This window comes from Neomonachus schauinslandi, chromosome 2 (assembly GCF_002201575.2).
Source record: "Neomonachus schauinslandi chromosome 2, ASM220157v2, whole genome shotgun sequence".
In the NCBI taxonomy this organism is placed as follows: domain Eukaryota; kingdom Metazoa; phylum Chordata; class Mammalia; order Carnivora; family Phocidae; genus Neomonachus; species Neomonachus schauinslandi.
In genome coordinates, this window is record NC_058404.1 from 18,169,226 (window position 1) to 18,189,091 (window position 19,866).

At 39.6% G+C, this 19,866-nt stretch overlaps 1 protein-coding gene across 1 annotated transcript; it reads right to left on the reverse strand.

Moving 5' to 3' along the window:
• Positions 1–343: 343 nt before the first annotated feature.
• On the reverse strand, positions 344–16,557 carry LOC110584135 (putative prolyl-tRNA synthetase associated domain-containing protein 1). The gene is given in 4 exon segments (XM_021694170.1): positions 344–429; positions 432–823; positions 1,257–1,414; positions 16,471–16,557. Coding segments are annotated over 4 exon segments (723 nt in total).
• Positions 16,558–19,866: the final 3,309 nt, after the last annotated feature.

The window sequence follows — 19,866 nt, forward strand, 5'->3', positions numbered from 1 at the left end:
TTATTATCAAGGACCTGGATTCCTTCTATCATGCTGTTCTTAATCCTTGGTTGTGCTTTCATCCTCATGATCACAATATGGCTCCTATACTCCCAGTATCACATCTTAATTCCAGACACAAAAACGGCAAAGATATAAAGATCCAAAAACCTTCTCCACATAGGGATTTTGTCCTTATTTATTTGTAAAGCTAGTCACTTCCCAGCAGACTTCCACTTATATATTGTTTTAAAAATATTCTCATCATGTTTAATGCTTTTTTAGAAATTACAAATAAGAAAAACAGCTTTTTAAAAATAAATGTATTCTAAACATCAGCCCAATTAGTTGTTTTTATCACAATTTAATGTTTTGTCTCCTTCACAAATGTGAGAAAGTCTTCAGGGCTCAACTGCATGGTTGTAGCGCTGGTCATTGGATGAAAGCACCCTTTTCATGTCCACCTTCCAAACCAGCAGAATCTAGGACAAATTTCGCATCTCCATCGTCACAGTAGAGTGCCAAGGGTGTCGCACAGTCTTGGCCAGCTTTTAGTCTTTCCAGCATGGCTGTTTTATCAGGAAACTGAAGATTTTCACTCCCAGCACCTAACTGCTCGGCAAGTTCATTTGAATCAATTTGTCTATCATGAAGAACTGTCACCAGCCAATAGCCTTTTGTTCTCTTGTCTTTAAGAAATAAGTCCTTATTTTGTGCTCCTTTCAAATGTTGGATACGAGGCATCATTTCTTCAACTGTAAACACTTCCGGGGGTTCCAGAACTTTTGTGTGATGGCCACTGCCCCAGCACCCCCTGCACCTCGGCACCTGCCCCTCGGCTCTCCTGGCCAGCAGAGAGAGAATGCCCACTTATATCTTATCAATGACAAAAAACACACCACGTGGTGGTTCAACACAAAGAGTGCTGAGAGCTTTTAGATTTTAACCAGGCACGTACCCAGGCCTCACTGCTGTGTCTGTTTCTGTATGGATATGTTAAAGTAATAATAAAGGAAGAAAGGGAATTGGATAGTCAGCCAACAGTGTCAGCCACACTCTTATCCAAATTAAGTATACTGCAGCTTATAAAAAGGCAGGCCTAAGTATGATCTCAAAAGACAAGCATAGTTAAAATATTTTCAACCAATTTTCCCTTTCATGAAGGTTCTATATACCATAGTCCAGCTTAGCGAATAAAAGCATTTGAATGGGGCTAGAGTCCTGAGTTCTGACCTTGTATCTGTCACTAGTTTACTGCTTAGCTTTGTGCAAATTACCTAATTATTCTGCATAGCCTTTCCTCTTCCATCAGTTGTGGAGACTGAAAAAGATGATGTCTAACATCACTCTCAGGTCTTAAATTCTGTGGTCTTATGATTGTAATATTTATCTCTTCGTCTTTCAAAAAGTTATAATCCCCAAAGCTTAATAATTTCTTGGAAAAATTGAGCTCTGATTAAAACAATCATCCAAAGGTTGTTTATTGCTCTCAGCACCATGCTAGGCTGCCTATAAGACACAAAACAAAACAGCCAAAACAAAACAAAACAAAAAACCAAAACAACAGCAACAAAAATAAGACAGAAAACAAGTTGATGAAATGAAGTAATGAAACTAAGTATTCATGACGTGGCCATTAGTCACTGTGTGTGCAGAAGTTCTGAGAAAAGACAGGTCCATATGAAAAAGTTGGAGATAGCACCATGACTGAAATGGAATTGGAACTCATCTGAGCAGCATTTGAAATAAAATCCAAAGTGGAATGAAAGGATTTGGCTAGGTGGAGAAGACACGAAGGAATATCTCAAAGTGTTACAGCATTAACAGAGACTAGAAGGGAAGCTCCCTCTATTGGGGACCAAGGAAAAAGCCTATCCCATTGAGTGAGCAAGTGCATATTGGTGACTAATAGACCATAGGTAGACCATAGAGTTTGTACACCTTTTTCCGGCAATTCTTATGTTTGGGGAACCTGGGGGGCTCAGTCAGTTAAGCCTTGGACCCCTGATTTCAGCTCAGGCCTTGATCTCAGGAAGGTGGACTGAGCCCTACATAGGGCTCTGTGCTCAGCGTGAGTCTGCTTAGGATTCTCTTCCTCTCCCTCTGCCCCACCCCACCTCCCATGCATGCCCTCTCTCTCTCTCTAAAAAAAAATGACAATAATAATTAATCTTATTCTTATGCAAATATCTAGCTAAGACCATGGTGCTGCTTCCCCTTTAAGTCTCTCTACCACTTGCACACACACATCACACATATTTAGATCCAGAGCTACCTGCACACAGATTCTTGTGACCCCCAAAGTATAATACATCAGTTCATTTCTGTGTCATGTACCAGACTGACTCATGCTGTGTACATTTTGCTAATACTATACCTTGACGTAGCTGACTCCTGGATCTTGGTACTAAGCTAGGGGGGGAAAAAGTCTTCCTATATTCTTCTGTTGGATCTTTAATTATGAACTAATCAATCATAAATTGCAACCTTATTCTCACTCTCCCTTATCTAACTGGTCATGTCACCTATGCATTGGTATGAGAGCTAGAAGAGGCAGACCTAGTATTGCTCCGTTGAGCAATGAAAAGCCATTATTGCTACGTGCAGAGAAAGTGGACTGTTCTGCAGTTTTGTCCTAGCAGCATTTGAAAGAAATAATAAAGTAGTTTAGCATCAGGAAGATGAGGTAGATGTATTACCTGGCAGGAAAATCATAAGGATCTAGAGTAAGGGAGCAGACTTTTGAGCAGAGGGGAAAAACATAGGATTTAAGCTATGGATTGGGAAAAAGGACTGAATCAGAATATAGATTGTGTGTGTTTATGGAAGACGTGTGTTCGTACCACATTTATGCATTTCCCACCTGGGCTATATGACCTAGAAGGCTTAGAATCTGAGATTCCAGCTCAGAAGGTGAGGGTACCAGATCGATGTGAAGGGGAAGAAGTCAAGGGTGATCCCATGTATTGACTGTTCATTTCACATAATGCAGGCATCGGGAAGGGACTCTGGCTGGGGCCGAGATGAAGCCTTTAACTCTCTAGCCTGCTTACAACTGGGATCATAGCAAAAAATTAATAGTGATATCCTTTGGGTAGTTAACATTTAAAACTAAGGAAATGAACAAAACTTTAAAAAGTCCTCTGCATTTTAATATTCACGTACCATTTTAGACTTACATTATCTTATCTATAGATTTTGTGTTTCTTTCTTTCTTTTTTTTTTAAAGATTTTATTTATTTAACAGAGAGAGAGACACAGTGAGAGAGGGAACACAAGCAGGGGGAGTGGGAGAGAGACAAGCAGGCTTCCCACCGAGCAGGAAGCCCGATGCGGGGCTCGATCCCAGGACCCCGGGATCATGACCTGAGCCGAAGGCAGACGCTTAACGACTGAGCCACCCAGGTGCCCCTAGATTTTGTGTTTCTAGAGGTAATCTACCTAATATCTTTATAGCCTCAATTTAAAAACTACTCAATTTTTAAAATCCTTAACCATCCATATCCCCATTATATTGGTCTGTTGTTAAAAGTTTGTGACAACCACAAACTTAAAAAAAAAGGAACACTTACTTTTAGTGAGTAATGTAAAAAGGAGGAAAGAAAAGTATGTGAAAGTATTTTCAAATAATGGAGTTATAATTTTAGTTCAAGTTCAATTATTAAAATATACTTAGGAGATTTTTTTAAAGAAAAAAGAAAATACCACATTTTGATCAGAAGCTTTTAAGCACTAATTGGGAAATATACCTGTTATAGTCTAAGTCTCCTCAAATACTTTTTTTTTCCTTTTAAGTGACTTTTTGACATAATGCTATGGTTTCTCTTTGTAGGTAGAATAACTTTACCTGTAAATCCCTGCAGTTTCACATGCCACTGACCAAATCAAACTTCATAGCTCCTGGGGAATCATTAGACAATATTGCATCAATTTGCTTGCTACATATGTGGCCTTAGTTAATGTTGGAAGTGGCTTTTTTTTTTTTTTCTATTTCAGGTGATTTTTTTTTTTTTTCTTCCTAGGATTTGAAGGACAGCTTTTATATTTAAAAGCTGAAGTCCAAATATAGTTTATTCTGACAGTGCTTTATAATATTTTTGGGTCAAATCACCCTTTGAGACACTGATGAAACATTTGTCCACACAATTTTGGAGGGATTCATGAACCCCGAAGCCAGTCTGTGATATTAAGATGGAGACTCCTCTAAACCACATGATTAATTGGTAACCGGCCAGTGCAATTGAAGGAGAGCTTCCAGTTGGAATAAACATAAATATATTCACTATCCTTTGGAGCACATGTCCTGAAGATACTGATATGGTTTCTCCCTATAGGTGCAAGCCACAGCCTTACCAAGCCAGTGTTGTTGGTGGGAAATGCTGTCACCTTCATAGATGGGGAGGGAACCATTAACTTGTAGTCTCTTGAGATTCTTCCCTATCTTCCTGGAAGACCACAGCCCTGGGCACTTCATTCCCTCATTATCCACTCTTTTGTCTACATTCTCCCATCATTCATGTGACAAATATCAGGTGTCTACTACATATCAGACAGTTGGGACAAAACAGACAAAACTCCCTGGTCTATGTGACTTACATTCCAGTGGGGATGACAGAAAGCAGAAAATACACGTTAGAGAATGATAAATGCTATGACAAAGGTAAAAGGTAGCCCAAAGTACTTTGACACTCCTTCCAACAAGAAGTAGGGTGCAGGTCCTCCCCTTGAAATTCTCCTCCCCAGAGACAGTTCTCTGTTCACTTTGACCAAAGAAACAACTCTGGAAGTGGCTCTTGTGCTGGTTTCCAGTCCCAGACCCTGCAGAGTCTGGCTGCCTCCCTTCCTGAGCCACCATGTTAGAAGTCTGGATAATCTGATGGGATTGTGTATAAAATATCCCGAGAGTGCATAGAGAGGGATGCAGGTGTGTGAGTTTCCAGCCATCCCCACCAAAGTGCCAGACATGAGAGTGAAGCCTGCTTGGCCCCCCCCAGATCCTCCCAGCCACCCGCTGAATAAACCAAGTAACCCCAGTCAATGCCACGTGGAGCAGAAGATCCACCGGGCATGCTGTGTTTTCATTTACAACCCAGAGATTATGAATATAATATAATGACCATTGATTTCAGCCACTGTATGTGGGATGGTTTGTTAGTCGGCAGATGACTGGACCCATGGTGGTGGCCTCCGAAAAATGGAACAAAAAGTCATGCTATGTTGTGTCAGGCAAGAACTCAGTGCTGTTGCCTGTTCTTTACCGAACACTAGCTGACTCCTTCTCTTATTTCCAACACCACTGTTCTGGACCTTTCCTACTCTATCCAAACTCAAAACCCATCCCTCACTCTCCTTACAATCACTGTAAGACCTGCCTTTCCCTAAATGAAAATATAAATGATGCCCTAATTTGATACTGAATTATCAATATTAAATCTTCTCTACCGTGCTTTACCTCAGAATCCCGCATCTTCAACCATGTTCTCCTCCTGCTCTTTCTTTGAAGAAAGAATCTACAGTAATTTCCAGAGTTAATTCTTCCATTTTGTGAGCAGTCCCAATCCCCGTGGTCTCCCTTCCTTCCCCTGGTGTTGTGTTTATTCTTCCTCTCCACCCCTACAAATGGCCTTTTCTCAGTTCTCATCCAGTTTCCCAGAGGCAACATTCCTCTCAAAATATGTTCTTTCCTGGATTTTTTAGATGCTGAATTTTAAACCATCCTTCCCCAAACAAGTATTATACTATGTGATTCTCTTTCTCATGAACCATCAGTGGCTCCCAGTTACCCTCTAAATAATACTATAACTTAACTCTCCACAAACGACCTCACTTTGTTTCTTCTGTCTTATTTTGTAGGCCTTTATTCACCTGAATGTTACAGACATCTGTTTCCTTTCATGTTGAATCTTCATCCTAAAAACTTTCCTCCCTTCCTGAATGCTACCTGTTCTTTAAGGCACTGCTGAAATTCATCTCTCCAACCCAAGCCTTGCTAATCACCAACAGATTATGGGCCCTCCTTCTTCCCAGCTACATTTAACACCTTGCTTATAGCGTTTTTTTTTTTTTCTGCTTTGTTAAATGCTTTGCATCATCTTTGCTTTTTTCACCATTAATTGATTCAACAACATTTTTAAAGGCTATGGGGTAGTAGGCACTGGGATTCGTGCTAAAGAAACAGAAGCAAAAGACACTGCTCATTCTCAGAAGCACACATTCTAGTATAAACACAGTGATTTGTAATAAGTTTCTTTCAAACTCTGATAGAAGTAATAGCTCATAGGATATTTGAAGAACGAATGTCCAAGTCTATGTAAGGAACTAAGAAAAGACTTCTAGAAGGAAGCTGAAATTGAGTCTTTAAAAAAATCTGAAGGTATTCAAGATTAATGAGGGAAAGGCATTCTAGATGGGGGAGGGATAATAGACATGAAAAACTCTGTGGAACATTGAGGAAAGTGTGGGCAGATTGTGGATGCTGGAGCAGAGGATGCCAGGTAGGACGAAGGAGAAGGTGAGGCTGGGGAAGCAGACTAGACTAGAAAGACCATGGATGATCTTGCTTGCCAAGACAAAGAACTTGACTTGTCACAGAGGAAACTGGGGGTGCAGGGACAGCTTTCACAGATATATGAGAAATGACATGAGGAGATCACTTGGCAATTCTGGTTTCAGTGTCTGCCTTCCACCTCCCCCGCCCCCTCCCCCACCAAAATTCAAGACTTCGGAAAAGATGGTACTGTGTTTATTTTATATTTCTATCACTCCAGAAATTTATGCAACATCCCACACATAGTAGATACTTAATAATGTTTTCACTTTACAAATAAAGTCTTAAAGTTACTATGTTTAAACAGTCTGTTCACCAGATCTGTTATTATTATTATTTTTAATCTTGCAATGAAGAAAGGAAAGTAGTGTTCAGGAAAGGTGCCTAGGGCTGCCTCCAAACCAGACTGAGATCTGAGGATGAAGTCTTATAAAGGAGTTGGTCTTATTTTTTGTTTCTACTCTATCTATATGTTAATAAGCTCACCATCTTTTGTTACAAACTCTTCAAATGCACTAGCTCAGACTAGGACTCTCGTTGGATAGTAACCTATATCTATTCCCTGTCATAATTAAGATCAAGACCTGAAGTGACTGTTGGCATGAAACCCAACACTTCTTAAATCAGATAGTTTTAAGTCGGCCAAAAGGGATGAGGAAGGCACAGTAGCCGCTCTGAGAATCCACTCATCCATCCCAGAACTGTAGATATGGAAGGGACCTCCAAGGGCAGTGCTGAAGAAATTGTGTTAGGAATTGCACCTCGGTGTACTCTTTGCTAAGTGTCAGATTTTTCCTATTTCCTTCTCATCCATTTTACTTTTCTGTATAAGTGGTGCTGACAGGAAACACATGATGCTTGGACACGTGAGGAAAGAGAGTTTCCCAAAAGAGAAAGAGATGACCTCAATAGAAGTCACATTCCTAACAAAGTGTAGGAGAGTGGGATCAATAATTACACCATGCACCAAAGGTGCAAAACCTGGAGGATGTCCCTTTAACGGTTTCCACAAACTCAGATGTCCAAGGTCATTGCTGACATTAGGCGATTTGGTCTGGGTGAAGCTGAAAGAATAGCTCTGCAAAGGGCCCATGTTACAGTATTCTCCTGTTTTCTGTCCCTTCCTGGTAATATTTGTCTGGTTTATGAGCAACCCCTTTACTTCCTTCTGGTAACCCCTCAGTGAAAATTGTTTCTTTGAGAGTTTCAAAATTCAGATAGGGTCAGAAGAGTAAGCTCTGTAGTTTATCTTACCTAACAAAATTGCCAGCAAGAGAGAAGTGCAAACTTTTTTTCACATAGCTCTCCCATTTGGATTATAAAATCTTTGCCGAAGGGGTGATGAATGTGATAGAAAACACATAACTTGTTTCAGATGTAAAGAATGCTGACAGCCTCAAAAACATTGCTTTACCTGATTTTCTTGGCAAATTCAATTTGTAAGAAAAGCTGGGAGTAGAAAATATCCAGGTGTCATTTGAGGGGGGTCACATTCCTAAGCACAGCCATCTTGATTATGCAGTTATACTCATTGCAGACCTCTGATCAGCTGTATCACCAAAGCCTCACCTGGATATAAATCCCCCAGTTTGTGTGGCAGTGGTACTAAGAAGTTTCATAAAAGGAAGAGACATTTGTTTCTTTGCTGATTACTGGTGAGTAAATGTTGCAAGGAGGAGGGAGTTTTAACAGATACAGTTTGGGCTCTGGCACCTTGAGCTGTAGGTCACTGGTAAGTGGCTATTTCTTTGAGCCTCCATTTCTGTGTCAACAAAATGCACATGAAATCTACCTTATGAAAATACTGTGATACTTAATCACAAAATAAGTGTCAAACAGTTAGCCCATTACTCAGTATTTGGTACATGGGTATCTATTATTACAATTTCATTTTTTTTTTAAGATTTTATTTATTTATTTGAGACAGAATGAGAGAGAGAGAGAGCACATGAGAGGGGGGAGGGTCAGAGGGAGAAGCAGGCTCCCTGCCGAGCAGGGAGCCCGATGCGGGACTCGATCCCGGGACTCCAGGATCATGACCTGAGCCGAAGGCAGTCGCTTAACCAACTGAGCCACCCAGGCGCCCCTATTATTACAATTTCATAAACCCTTTCCTACACATCACTAAATAATACCCTCCGACACTAAAAGTATATGTGAAGTTCTTTTATGTGGAGAAGCTCACAACTCTTTGTATAATTCATCTTATCTTTCCAAGGATCACATAAACTTGACCTTCTCATGTTTCTATCAGTCATTAACTTTTTTAATCTTTTGCCAGACAAACACATGAACGATGTACCACCACAGTCATTCATTTCTTCAACAAATATTTATTAAGCACACACCAGGGAGCATGTGCTAGGACCAGGAACTGTTCAAAGCAGTGAGGATGCTGCAATAAGTCAACCAAACCCGTGCTTTCATATAATTTATATTCCAGCACATGGAGACAAGGGGGATGAAGAGAACCACACAAGAAACAAGGAAAACATACACAGTATGCCAGATAGTGATAAGAGCCATGGGAAAACAGTGAGGCAGGGCAAGGGACAAAGAGTGCAGAAGCAGAGATGTTACTATTTATATAAGATCATCATGAGAGGGCTCCCTGGCAAGATGTCATTCAAGTGGAGAGGGAAAGTAAGTTTGATTATTATAAAAGCACATTGCAAGCTACATTGGATGGCTGGAACTGAGGTGACCATTCATTCAACTTACGACACGGTCAGAAATTGGTGTGAAAAACAATCAACCATTCCCATCCTCTTGTCTGTTTCTCAGGCCCTGACTTCACTATATGCCAACAAGCTAACACCGTGCAGCAAGCAGTTAGAGGATGAGAAACCTCCGTGCTTCCTATGAGTCATGATAGATAGAATTCCAAGTGTCTATATTTGTCTAGGGTGAATAAACTGCGTTTTCTAAATATATGCCTTACCACTTCCCATTAACCAAATTCCCAAACACATATTTCTGCTGGGAAAACAGAACACCAACCATTTTGTTCATGTAAAGAGCTGCCAATTTCTCTGTTGCTATCAGACTTAGAGGTGGCACAAAGCTTAAAAAGGAAAACGAATGTACTTGATGACAGAATAAAGATTTAAAAGACATTGACATGCTGGAATTATAACAACATCAACAAGATAAAATTAGGAAAGATATGTACAAAGTCTAACATATAGATTTTTTGAAAAGTATTTTATTTATTTATTTCAGAGAGAGAGAGAGAGAGAGAGCATGAGCAGGAGGGGCAGAGGAAGAGCGAGAATCTCAAGCTGACTCCACACTGAGCACAGAGCCCTACTCGGGGCTCAGTCCCCGGATGCTGAGATTATGACCTGAGCCAAAGCCAAGAGTAGGACGCTTAACCATCTGAAAAAAACACACAGATATTCAATTGTCTAAAAGCCTAATATATGAGTTTATTTGATGATCATACTTTGCTTATACCTCAGTAATAGTACTTAGATAATATCAGAATTTATTAAGAGGGTATTTTTAGTTTGTGTTAGGCTGTGGCCTTCTTGAAGGAAAGACTCTGTTTACTCATCTTTCTAATCCAGCCCCAAGAACAATTCTTGATAAATAGTATTTTGATCCATTTATTCATTGGATCTAATACAATATTTGATTATAATAAAGTCGTATATACATATAAAGTGAAGAACGTCTCTTTATAGGTTGTAGTGCTTAGGCTATGTCTATAGTTCTGTATTCATATTTGAGCACCTACTGGAGTTCGTCCATTGGAGTATAACCAAAGAGAGATGAAAGGCTTTAAACTAATGTCACATAAGAAATTATCACATGAAATGGAGTGTTTCTAATCTTGGAGAAAGGAAACTTTGGGGAAAATGATAGCTGTGTTCAAATACCTGTAAAGTTTTCATACAGAAAAACAATTAAATGTAGCTTCAAGAAAAAGAACCAAAATCAATGGAATAAATTATAAAAGGACAGATTTCAAATTAACTCAAATAATGCCAAATTAAATAGTTGCTTCCAAAACAATGAGATTCCCAGCACTGTGGAAGTGTTCAAGTTGAATCTGGATCAGCATCTTTCTAGAATAAGAAGTTGGAATCAAGGGGTCCAAATGTTTTTCTACAACTTTGATCTATTGATTCTAAAACTATTCTCAACTTGCAAATAGTAAAAAATATCCTTCCGAATCAATTGTATCTTAGAGAGAAGCACTATAACTTCTTAGGCCATTATTTTTAGATTTTTTTTTTTCTGTGTGAACTCTGTTCTCTTGACCTAACCATACCATTCCCCTGAGCAATATTCTTGCTCAAAGTCTAACGTTGATTTTAGACAATGTTGTGGTGATCTGTGTGGATTTCTAGGTAGTGTACAAGGTTAATATGTCATCCTGCTCACAATTTCCCATGATACTTGGTGTCACATTGTTATTCCCAGCATTCCAAGAGACTCAGAGTTCTGTGACTTCATGCTTCTCTGCAGGTAAGTTTCTCTGTCAGAGATTATTAACTCTAATAAGGAAAACCATGTCCTTTTGGCACTTGTTAGTGTCTTATTGCTCAAGCATAGAATTATCTATCCATTTGGTCAACAAAAATTCATTAAATAACATTTACTGAGTTCAAGTGCATGTGTTCTTTTTTTTTTTTTAAAGATTTTATTTATTTATTTGACAGAGAGAGAGATAGCGAGAGCAGGAACACAAGCAGGAGGAGTGGGAGAGGGAGAAGCAGGCTTCCCGCCGAGCAGGGAGCCCGATGTGGGACTCGATCCCAGGACCCTGGGATCATAACCTGAGCCGAAGGCAGACGCTTAACGACTGAGCCACCCAGGCGCCCCCAAGTGCATGTGTTCTAAGGATGTAATGACAAATAAGACGCCCCTACCTCCAAGAATTTCCAGTTTGTCAGGGAAACGAATATAAGCCAGATCATTGCAACACAAGGTAATATCTGCTGTAACAGTGTTTATACAAGACACAATGCAAGCAAAAAGAAAAGAGCTGCCAGCTCTGGGTAGGTTCAAAAGAATCCCATAGAGGAAATTTTAGAATGAGTCTTGAAGGATAAGTCAGGGTTTTTTCAGGTAGACAAGGCCATTCTAGCAAAGAGAAAAGGGGGTATTGTCATGGAGTAATATTGTCATAGGATTTGCATTGGGTGTTCAGAGAACACTAAGTAGCTTCATGAGTCCACTGTAAAGTGTGTATGGTAATCTGAGGAGGTACTGGACAAGTAGACAGGGCATGAATCATATGGAAGGTTGAATGAAGATAAAAAGCAAGAGACAGGCAAAATACTTCAGAGTTTCTTGCAATTGTCCAATTGCAAAAGGTCAATAAGGGAATGACCTAATGTGTCAGAATTGGGGTTTGAAAGGAGCTGAGGGAATAGTAAGGAAATACGGTTAAAAGATAAAATTCACAAGATTTATTGAATACTTACAGGTGCTGTGCTAACATGAAGTAGTAAAGGTAAATACACACAATCCTTTGCTTTCAAGAAACTGAAAGGTACTCAGTAGAAATATAGGCTTCAGTAATCAGAGAGTCCTCCATTCAAATCTCTATTTTCCTACTTGGAAACTCTGTATTTCACTTTCTTAATCCGTTGCTTTGAGAACCATTGTTCACTTTTCTGCATCTGGAAAATCAAGGAACCCTGTCCTGGTTGCCTGCCCAGTGGAATCTTTCTCCCAAGACCCTCTGACTTCGAAGGAGAAGTAATTCCTAGAGGTTGATATAAAACTTAACTGAGGGGATGGAAGAAGTACATGACACAAAGTAAGTGCTCAGTAAAACACACACAAAAGATTAGCATCCTTTGTTTTTAAAAATGAGCATGAGCATATCTGAATACATAACGGTGTATCTTTGTTTCTTTTACTATATTGGTCCCATCAAAATAATAATTATTTTTTTAAATTTAAGGATATGCCCAGGAACACTGAGTTTGGGACATTTCAAATTGTTTTTTAGACTAATTTATCAGTATTCTTTAGAAAAAAAAATGAGAAAGAAAAAAACTCATAGAAAGAAAAGAAAGAAGGATAAATGCTGTTAAAATAAGGGTATATTTGATTTCTAAAACATAGGATTACTGTATTTATATTTCAATAAGTTACAAAGTGTTTCTCATAAGCTTCTCTTCCTATTTTGTATATTCCCTCTTTTCTTTTACAGTCATGAGGTCTTGTTTCTTCAGATGGATCTTACCAAAGTGGCTATATTAATTAGTTAAGAATTTGCATAAACTTTTCTCAGACCAATCCCTCAAAGAATTTACAGTCATTTGGAAGAAACATTGGTTTAAAACTAATCACATGAAAAATTTCACTTCATTATATAAGTAGAGATAAAGTGATTCTTAAAATAAATTTTTTAAATATTACGTCAATAGATATGATCTATTTTTGGCCACTATGCTCATCCACAATTGCTCCTGGGATACTTTTGAATCAACACCATCACATCACCTGATTTAGCATCCATGAATGCAGAAGGAATAGAAAAAGAGACACATACAATTGCCAAACTCTTGGCATTTGGTCCTTCTGATTTTAAGTTGTTGTATTGGTAGAAGGATCTGAGTACATGTCCAAATACTCATTCATATCAATGGTGAGGAAAATATATCTGCATTATCAATTTCCATCCTATTGTTTAGTCCCAATCAAATAAATAGATTCAAATTCAGAAAAATAAGTTTCTCTAGTGCCATCTTTTGTTCAAATGGCAGAGATATTGAAGTAAATTCCCTTAAAAAAAAAGTCAGAAGAACAGCAGAAAAGAAGAAATATTATTTTTGTTGGTTTCAAATGAAAGAGCTCAGAATGTTTGCTTATGCTGGGTAAAACATACCCAAACATTACCTTCACTAATTAGAAGCTTAAGTCTGTATATAAAGATCTCCCCAACTGCAAATTTATCCCAGGAGCTGAAGCAGAGAGATTTAAAAATCTACTTATTTTTTTAAATGATTTTCACCAGATGCTTTATACCTCTGTTTGGTGCCTGGTGCCTGGGAACTCCATAGGAAGGCAGGTTAGCTGTGTTCACATATATTGCTCTCCATGGGTTCGCAGCATAATCCAAGCTGTGATTCATGGAAAAGCAAAACATTTGCAATGTGTAATCTGACAAACTGATGCTCACAGCAAAGACTACTGTGCATTGAGAACTCAGCCCTACTAAAGGCCACTTCCCCTCTCTTATTAATTTTCTCCTTCGTGAAATTATTCTCTCTATACTGAAATAAGAATCTAATACATCCCAGTGATAACCGAATTTGAACATAATGTGAGATTGGCTCTGTCCTCTGCCTAGATGGTTCTTTAACCTGGCAGGTACAAAGTCTTACCTTGTGATGGTGGAGGAGAAGTAGGAGGGCCAGCTGGGTTGTGACAGGGCCAGCAACTTGGTCTGGGAAGCATGGAGGAGGAGTCAGTCCCCACCTGTCCAGGCTGAATCACCCTGGGGTAAGGCCGACAGGCTGATGAACTGGGGCCACCAGCTACCTCATTACTGCCACCCTGGGAAGTCACAGTGAGCCACAAGACCCAGAGTATCCAGCTGTATTTAAATGCAAGTGAGTAAATCCATCAGGTGAAATCAACTATAGCCCAGACTGGAATAGAATGGAAGTGGGGAGCGGACCATGCCGTAAGGTGACCCACATTTTACTTGATTGATCAATGAAGTTTTTAGATTCCCTTCATGGTGGTATGGGGAGATTAGGGAGGCCACTAATTGGTGAAAATATCTGTTGTTTTGTTTTTTGGCAACACAATAATATATACTTGGATCATATAATCTGAGCTGCTTGCAAAGACGCCCTCCTACGGTTTTTTTTCAACCCTCCTAGAATTACTCGACATTGTTCCATTAAGTTATAATGAAAAATGTACTATCTTATAAATATTTAAGTACATTTATTATAGGGGTGCTCTTGAAGATATTTAGCATATCACAAGGAGTTTTATATATAGATGCCTCTCAGATTTAACGTGCAAAAAATCGCCTGGGGACATTGTAAAAGTGCACATTCTGATTTAGTAAGTCTGAGTGGGATTCATGATTCTAGATTTATAGCAAATTCCCACTGATGATGATGTTGCTGGTCTTTGGACCACACTTTGTACAGCAAGCTATGTCAATGTCCCATGGTAGAGATTATTCACAGAAAATCTGCAATTGCTGGCAATTTTTTTTTCATTATGTAGTACTGTGAATTGCACTAGGTTGGACCATATGAAATTACCAATGTTCAATCATTTTTTAACATACATCATTACAATTTCTTGTAATAATAGGTACGGTATAGCAATGGTATACTATAATCAGATTTTTCTTTTTTTAAGATTTTATTTATTTATTTGAGAGAGAGAGAATGCACAAGCTGGGGGGGGGGGGGGGGGCAAAAGGAAGAGGGAGAAGCAAACTTCCCTCTGAGTAGGTAGCCCAACAGGGTGCTCAATCCCAGGACCCTGAGATCATGACCTGAGCTGAAGGCCAACGCCTAACTGACTGAGACACCCAGGCGCCCCTTCAGATTTTTTTCTTTGAGTTGAGAGCCAGGAAGCTTGTAACCAAAATTGTGCCCCGCTCCCTTAAGTGTACAGAACCATTTACAAGGAACATATTTTAGGCACTAACTTCCCCGCCTTGTAAGTAAGGAATCTTTAAGTTGTAAGAAACAAAAACCTAAATTGACTGGCTTAAGAAAAAAAAGTAGACTTACGTAATGAGCAATTCCAGGTTTAGACCTTTTCCTATGGTGTGGGTGGGTACAGGAACTCAAATAATGACATCAGGCCTCTGTTTATTCATTCTCTCTCTCAGTTGTTTGCCTCTGTGATGATTTTATTCTTAGACAGATTCTGTCTCCATGCAGATGACTCCTTGTAACTCCAGGATGACAGCCTATCTTCTTAGCAACTCCAACACAAAAAGAATTTTGCCCTCCAGGAACTGAATTTCATTGGATTGCTTTGGCCAGAAGAACGGAAAGCTCTGATTAGCTAACCCAGGCTCTCATGCTCTCTCTGGACCTGGGTCAACTCTGTCAAACCCACATTGGCTGAGAGTTAGTTAGGGACTATTCTTCAAGAGAAAATTGGGTAACTATTACCAGAACAAGGAAGAATATTGAAAATCCTTCCTTATAATGCCTTTCCTCTTGAGAAGATTATCCATCCCCACCCCACTGTTGTCAGCATTGGCTTGTGACCTGTGAGCAGAAGTGATATGTGTCTTTTCTAAGTGCAATTTTTAAGAACCTGGGTGTGTTCTGCCGTGCTTTCTCATCCCACTGCAGGGTTCCAGATAAGAGCAGCTCCATCCATGTGGGTCCTGGCATAAGAACATGTAGTGTGAGGAAGAAATAAGCCTTTGTTGTTGTAAGCCACTGAATACTGGGTTGAACACAAAGTAATTTTTACCCTAAACTGACTGATAAAATAGGCAAAACAACAGATGTTCACAATAACTACTCATCTCATTCCAGCTTGCATGTTGATTCTTCTTTTCAAACATAAATTTAAAAAATATCCACACTAAATTTAATGCACATATTAAACATTCCTCTCAAAGCCACTCAATTCCTCCCCAAGGAAAGAGATAGTAAAATCTTGTCCTCCAGACAAGGCTCTGCCTCCAGATCTAAGGTCAGGATTTTTCAGTGCTAGGAATGTCTCTAGGTCAAATCCAGATTAACCTCTACTGGTGGAGCAACCTATAGTTAAAGGATATATTTAAATATATTTAAATGATATATTTAGCCATCCCCAATATACATAATATACAGTGGTGGAATTAAAAAAAATAATTATAAAACAAAACAAATTCCTACTCCTCTTTCGAAAAGAAGCCAACGGAAAACAGCAGAATCATCATGGGTCCATAGCAAATAAGAACTAGAGCCCTCCCAGCAGAATGAATTTCCTGGTTCACCAACCTGTCTTTTCCAATTCTTCTTTCTGGGAGGATCTTCTCTATTTACTTCCGTTGGCACATCTGAGATGGCCTGAATAGAATTCGCCATTGGGGCTACTCTATGTTAGCTAGTATTGAGCTCATCCGGGCCTCCAGCAGAGTGTTTAAGCAGAAGGAGTCCAAAGTGATCTGTCCTTTGCCCTCAGGCTTCATTTTTAGTCTTGGCTTCTTATGGATGAAGACCTTTGCTAGGAGGTGCTTGGGTGGGCCTGCCATATATCCTCCACTCTATTTCTTATCTTACTGCTTTTTGGGCACTGACGGCAGCTCAGCTCATCAAGCCTAGCTGGGTATCCTCCAAGACTCCAATCTCTTAGCCATCACAAATTTCCAGCCACAGGCCAGAAAAGGGCTCATGAATAGACAAAACAAAACAAAACACAAAATATTTTTACTTTTTTTTTTTTTTAAGATTTTATTTATTTATTTGAGAGAGAGAGAATGAGAGACAGAGAGCATGAGAGGGGGGAGGGTCAGAGGGAGAAGCAGACTCCCTGCCGAGCAGGGAGCCCGATGCGGGACTCGATCCAGGGACTCCGGGATCATGACCTGAGCTGAAGGCAGTCGCTTAACCGACTGAGCCACCCAGGCGCCCCCAAAATATTTTTACTTTTACACGATCAAGTTGTAGCGAAAGTAAAGGTTGTCTCTTTTTATAGAATCTTTGAAAATTAGTCAACACATGCTAGACTGTTATTTTTCTACCAAGTCACTAATCTCCAGCCTAGGAAGTACGTGGACTGATTGCCAAGGCACAAGACAAGGAAGTTAACCAACCACTTTGCTATGTCACAGGATTTCCAACTTTCCAGGCCAGGAGAGGGTTCTCATTGTGCCTCATGTTACTTCAGCTCAGCTGGTGACACAGTTGAGATTCTGCGATTTGCAAAACCTCACTACTAGGAACTTTTAAAAACATCAGGTCAGGGTTCCTTGGTTGAAAGCCAGAAAAACCCTCTCTGGCTGACTGAAAGGGACAAAAATTGAAAAAGGTCTAGATTATCTCATAGAACTGAAGGAAAAATCAAACAACCAAACTTTGGATAGGATGAGATCCAGGAAGCTCCAGGTATAGAAACAGCAGAAACTAATGACTTTTATTTTGTGAGGGGGATTTATTTTATAGAAATATCCACCACAGCCCTGATGTCCTGATTTCCATTTTATCTTACTTTATTCTGTGTGGCTTTTTAAGCTACCAAAAATCCTTGGGGAGCAAGATCTAGAATAAAAACAGATGTAGTGAAAAGAAGGGCCATATGCACCCCAATGTTCATAGCAGCAATGTCCACAGTAGCCAAACTGTGGAAAGAGCCGAGATGCCCTTCAACAGATGAATGGATAAAGAAGATGTGGTCCATATATACAATGGAATATTACTCAGCCATCAGAAAGGATGAATACCCAACTCTTGCATCAACATGGATGGAACTGGAGGAGATTATGCTAAGTGAAATAAGTCAAGCAGAGAAAGTCAATTATCATATGGTTTCACTTATTTGTGGACCATAAGGAATAGCATGGAGGACATTAGGAGAAGGAAGGGAAAAATGGACGGGGGGAATTGGAGCGAGAGATGAACCATGAGAGACTATGGACCTGAGAAACAAACAGGGTTTTAGAGGGGAGGTGGGTGGGGGGATGGGTTAGCCCAGTGATGGGTATTAAGGAGGGCACATACTGCATGGAGCACTGGGTGCTATACACAAACAATGAATCATGGAACACTACATCAAAAACTAATGATGTGGGCGCCTAGGTGGCTCAAATGGTTAAGCATCTGCCTTCGGCTTAGGTCATGATCCCAGGGTCCTGGGATCAAGTCCCGCATTGGGCTCCCTGCTCCTTGGGAGCCTGCTTTTCCCTCTGCTTCTCTCTTTCTCTTTCTGTCTCTCATGAATAAATAAATAAAATCTTTAAAAAACAAACAAACAAAAAACTAATGATGTATGGTGATTAACATAACAATAAAAAATAACAAATAGAAAAAAAAACTAATGATGTACTGTATGGTGGCTAACATAACATAATAAAAAAAATAGTATCTAACATGTGTATCTGGTGAAACAATTCGTTCTGGAGATGAGAGTAGCTCATAGTCTCTTGTTGAGTGTAAAAGGACACAGTGGGAGCATCCTCTCAAATTCAATCATGCTCAATGTCTTCCTTATTCTCCCACTACTGTTACTCTTTTCTGCCCCCAAAACCTGCCCTCCACCTGCTTCTCCTCCTCCCTTTTCTAATTTGGTTTAACAGCACCAGCAATCCTCCCAAAAACCTTTGGTAAAAAGCATGAAATAATTTCAGTTCCTCCCCCACATCAACACCTACCCTTCCTCTGCTTCCCAGAATTCATCCAATGTGGATTCTACCTTCAAACTATCTCTGAAGACTCATCTCTCCTTTTTCTGATCCCACTGCTATTCTCCTAACCCAGGGAACCTGCCCTTCTTCCTTAGAATACTTTCTTCTTTATTTTGGAATTTTCCATGATCCCTTAAACAACACCTAGCACATGATATATACTATTTAAATAGGTGAGTAAATAAATATATGTCTGAGTTTGTAAACCCCCTAAGAGCTGCAATTATATCTTTCTTGCTCTGTGTTAGGTCTACAATACCTAACCCAATATCTGATACACAGCATGTCGGCAATAAATATTTGAGAATATTTGAGAATGAATGAATATGGAAATGAATTACTTTTACAGGTTTTCACAGCATCTCCGAAATCACATTTTGTCTACTTATAGCAACTCTGCAGTCTAAATATGAATTTGGGTGGCAGAAAGGAAGTTTTCAAAGACTCTTACCAAAATGGAAGTATTTTTTTTAGGTTAACAGAGTGACATTTGCGTACACACATCTAGGAGAGAAAGATATACTGAGAGTTTGTACCAAAGCAAAAGCAAAGATCGGAAGTCTCACTGGTTGCCATTCACCTGTGTTTGGCAGAGCTTTTTCCTGGCCCACAAGGAGGCTTTCTGCAAGGGGAGTTCCGCAGTAAGACACATGCAGCCAGAGGTGAGAACATAATGTAGGCACCAAGGGAGAGGAGTGGTGACAGTCACTTCCTACCCTGGGCTTTACTTCTAGGTGGGGTTTCTATTCCACAAACTCCTGGCAATTAGGAGTCCAACAAATCTATCATAAGGTTTTAGGGAAGATGTAAGAACATTTGGTACTCAGTATTTTCAATCGCTATCCTTTAGGCTGAATCTCCTCTGAGTTAATTAAATTCAAATAAGTATCTTTCCATTCCCTGGGACTTGGAAGGAGGAGTCCAACGCACTTGAGAAGTCACAAAACAGCCATTAGATGTTAATAACTAAGAACTGTTCCAACCTCTGCTGGTT